General features: G+C 58.2%; 1 protein-coding gene across 1 annotated transcript in view; it reads left to right on the forward strand.

The window, feature by feature from the left end:
- The window catches only part of TSTA3 (tissue specific transplantation antigen P35B), a gene marked incomplete at its 5' end in the record, with an annotated part of 2,540 nt that extends 505 nt beyond the window's left edge, over positions 1-2,035 (forward strand). Inside the window, 7 exons of the mRNA XM_010131644.1 lie at positions 79-160; positions 339-472; positions 614-678; positions 860-926; positions 1,016-1,095; positions 1,305-1,404; positions 1,980-2,035. Of these exons, the coding sequence (XP_010129946.1) occupies positions 79-160; positions 339-472; positions 614-678; positions 860-926; positions 1,016-1,095; positions 1,305-1,404; positions 1,980-2,035 (584 nt within the window). The remainder of the gene's footprint in view (positions 1-78; positions 161-338; positions 473-613; positions 679-859; positions 927-1,015; positions 1,096-1,304; positions 1,405-1,979) is intronic.
- Between the last annotated feature and the right edge of the window lie 1,627 nt (positions 2,036-3,662).

Genomic DNA, 3,662 nt, shown 5'->3' on the forward strand with positions numbered 1-3,662 from the left:
ATGAGAGCATGGTGAGTGTCTCTGTCCCCAAGCCCACCCCAGGAGAGGTCCCTGCCCTGCTTAACTCTTGGCGCTCTTGTCCCCAGATTCACAACGGGCCACCTCATAGCTCCAACTTTGGCTACTCCTACGCCAAAAGGATGATCGACATCCAGAATAGGTGCGAGGTGGGGGGGGGCATGGGAAAGCTCTGGGAGCCCCCTGGGACTCCCAGGAATTAAATTGAGTGGGGAACATACCTGGGCTCAGCAGATGGAGATGCTGCTGGCCGGGCTTTTCTGAGGACGAGGTGACTGTCTAGTGGACAACCCACCTGCACCCCCCCTGCTTTCACCCAGGGGTTACTTCGAGCAGCACGGCTGCCGCTTCACCGCCGTCATCCCCACCAACGTCTTTGGGCCGCATGACAACTTCAACATCGAGGACGGCCACGTCTTGCCGGGGCTCATCCACAAGGTCTACCTGGCCAAACGTGAGCATGGCAGAACTTCTTAGGGCTTTCAGGGAGGGTTGGGGGTTAGCTCCCACCCACTCCATGAACTGCACTGTGGCGTGGCTGGGTTGGGTGGAGGTGGCTCGGATGCTAATGGACACATTCTCCTTCCTCCCGCAGAGAGCGGCTCCGCTCTGACTGTCTGGGGCACGGGCAAGCCCAGGAGACAGTTCATCTACTCCTTGGTATGTGTGGCCTTGAGGAGCACTCATCTCCTACAGCTTGGGGAGGGAAGGACATGGGGCTGGAATGGGCCTCAGCAGAGTCTGAACCCACCTGGGTTGGGCAGCATTGGCCACCCTTAGGGTTGTGTCCCCTTGCGATGGGACAGCATCCACCCTCCAAGAGCCATCTGCCCCTCTGCAGGACCTGGCCCGGCTCTTCCTTTGGGTTCTGCGGGAATACGATGAGGTAGAGCCCATCATTTTGTCAGGTAAGTCCCATCCCCCTCCTTACTACAAGGGGCTACAGCTCCTTTCTGAGAAGATGGAGGAACGGCCACCATTGTGCCCTTCTTCATAGTGGGAGAAGAAGATGAAGTCTCCATCAGGGAGGCAGCAGAAGCGATTGTGGAAGCCATGGACTTCAGGGGAGAGCTTGTCGTATCCTTCACCGCAGGCTGACCCCCCTCCTTGCTTGTGGGGCTGATGTGGCAGGTGGGGGGCACCCCACTTTTCAGCAGCACCCAGAGGACTCCAGCGGAGATACTGTGCACCGGAGTATTCCTCCCACTGCCCCAGCTGGGACGTGGTGGGGCAGAGCAAAGCCTGGTTTTGTCCTCTTTGGTTTCCCTTAATCCTTCCTGTCCCAGTTTGACACCAGCAAAGCGGATGGGCAGTTCAAGAAGACAGCCAGCAATGCCAAACTACAGCGCTACCTGCCCAGCTTCCAGTTCACACCCTTCAGGCAAGGTGAGATGGGGGGTGCTCCATAAGACAGGGAGGTTTTACCCACTCTGATTAGCCTTGGTGGCATCAGGGTGGTCTATCTGTCACGGAGCTGCTGCAGCGGGGCCAGAGGAGCCCCAGGAGTGCTGGGAGGGTGGAAGCCCTGTGCTGGGAGGGCAGGGGAGAGAGCTGGGGGTGTTGAGGCTGGAGCAGAGGAGGCTGCGGGGAGACCTGAGTGCGGCCTTTGAGTGCTGAAAGGGGCTGCAGGAAAGCTGGGGAGGGGCTTTTGATCAGGGAGTGCAGTGACAGGAGGAGGGGTGATGGGTTCAACTGAGAGAGGGAGATTGAGAGGAGAGAGAAGGGAGAAATTGTTGGTGCTGAGGGTGGTGAGAGCCTGTGCCAGGTTGCCCAGAAAGGTGGGAGAAGCCCCATGCCTGTCCCCATTGCAGGTCAGGTTGGAGCTTGGGGCTCTGAGCACCCTGCTCTGGTTGCAGATGTCCCTGCTGACTGCAGGGGGATGGACAAGATGACCCATCCCAAACCAGTCAATGAACAAACCCTTCCAAGCCCAAACCCTGTCCCATTTTCTCCCCCACCAGCTGTGAAGGAAACCTGCGCCTGGTTCAGCACCAACTATGCCAATGCCAGGAAGTGACAGGCCAACACGGCACTGGGACCGACATCATCCTCTTCATCTCAGGGTTGTCCTTTGCTGGGGCAGAGGACAGGGCTGGTGACATTTCCAAAGTCAAAAAAAAAAAGGGGTCCGAGTACGGTGAAGAGCCCCTCCCCTCATTTTCTGCCTGCTTCTGGTAGCCCCAGGGCAGGGTGGATAGGAAGACCTGGACATTCCAAAGGTGCTGAGACCCCAGACCAGGTGGTAGCAGCCAACTGGAGCCATCACCACCACTGCCTTGGTCATGTCCAAGAGGGTGGGGATGGTCCCAAAGCCCTCAGCAAAGCCCCAGCATCAGGATGGGGGTGGGACCAGAATGGGGAAGGCTGTAAATATGGTGTTTATTAAATATATGCAAATAGCGTAAAACTGGTGGGATGAGCAGTGTCCACCCTGCAGCACTGTCCCATACCCACGTCATACGGCACCCTTAGAGTCCTGAGCACCACCACATGTTCTCCACCAGGATCTGGAAGAGCCGAAAAAGGGTTTAAAACTCCTCTGGGAGGGAGCAGAGGGTCAAACATGGGGGAACAAGTCCACAGCCATGCGCAAGGCTCATCTGGTGGCATGGACATGGCAGAAGTCCTGCCCGCGGATGGCTTTCTTCTGGCACTGCTGCCCAGTCCTGGTGAGCCCCTGGCATGGGGACCGCAGGGACCACAAGGACCTATGAAGGAGAGACTCATCAGCACCCCAGGAAGCCCCCAGCAGGGCTGTCCCCCTGCACTCTCAGGTCACTGGCAGCACCCTGAGTGTCCCTGGAGAAGGGATGTCCCCTGTGGTTGGCACTCACCTCTCACTTGAGTTGCAGGGTTTGGGCTCCCATTGCTTCCCAGTGCCCATGGCCGGCTCCAGCATCGCCTGGTTGGGGAAGGAGTTTAGAGACCTCTGTCCTTGGTGACCCTTCTGTCCTGCTGGAGACGTCTCTTGTCCACTGGGGACACATGGGTCATCCAGGATGGGTGCCTTGGCTCACTATCCTTGGAGGACATCCCTTCCTCCCAGAAGTCCTCTTTGGGTGTCATGTCTCCAGACCCCTCTTCCAACAGAGTGTCCAGCACCCAGGAGCACAGTCACAACAAGGTCATCCCAGCGCTATAAGACCCTCAGGGGAGACCCAGCTGGCCCCCAGAAGCAGAGTCTGGCTCAATCTGGGGACTTCCCACCCAGCACCTACCGTCAAGCTCAGGCTTACCCTGCATGAGCTCAGCTTTGTCCTCTGGCTGCAGTGGATGGGTGACACCGGCCCTGCTAAGCCGGGGAGGTCCCCTGCTGTCACTGGGGGCTGCTCCAGACATGAGGGTTCTGGAAGAACATGGTGGTGACACCCTAGGGTGGTGCACATGGCCTAGCAGAGCTTGGGGACACTCTGGGGTAACACACATGCCCCAGCAGAGGATGGGGACGTGCTGAGGCTTCAGACCTCCCACCTCACACTCATCTCTTCCCACATCCCTGTACCCAGCCAGGTCTGACCTTGCAGGCAGTTCTTCTCCATCCTGCCCAGTTCCTCCTGCAAGAGCTCCAGTTCATGCTCCCTACATGGGAAGAAGGAAACTGGAGCTCCATCACCTTGGTAGCTCCTTCCTCCCCTGAACATGAT

This window comes from Buceros rhinoceros, unplaced genomic scaffold (assembly GCF_000710305.1).
Source record: "Buceros rhinoceros silvestris isolate BGI_N320 unplaced genomic scaffold, ASM71030v1 scaffold25562, whole genome shotgun sequence".
NCBI lineage: Eukaryota > Metazoa > Chordata > Aves > Bucerotiformes > Bucerotidae > Buceros > Buceros rhinoceros.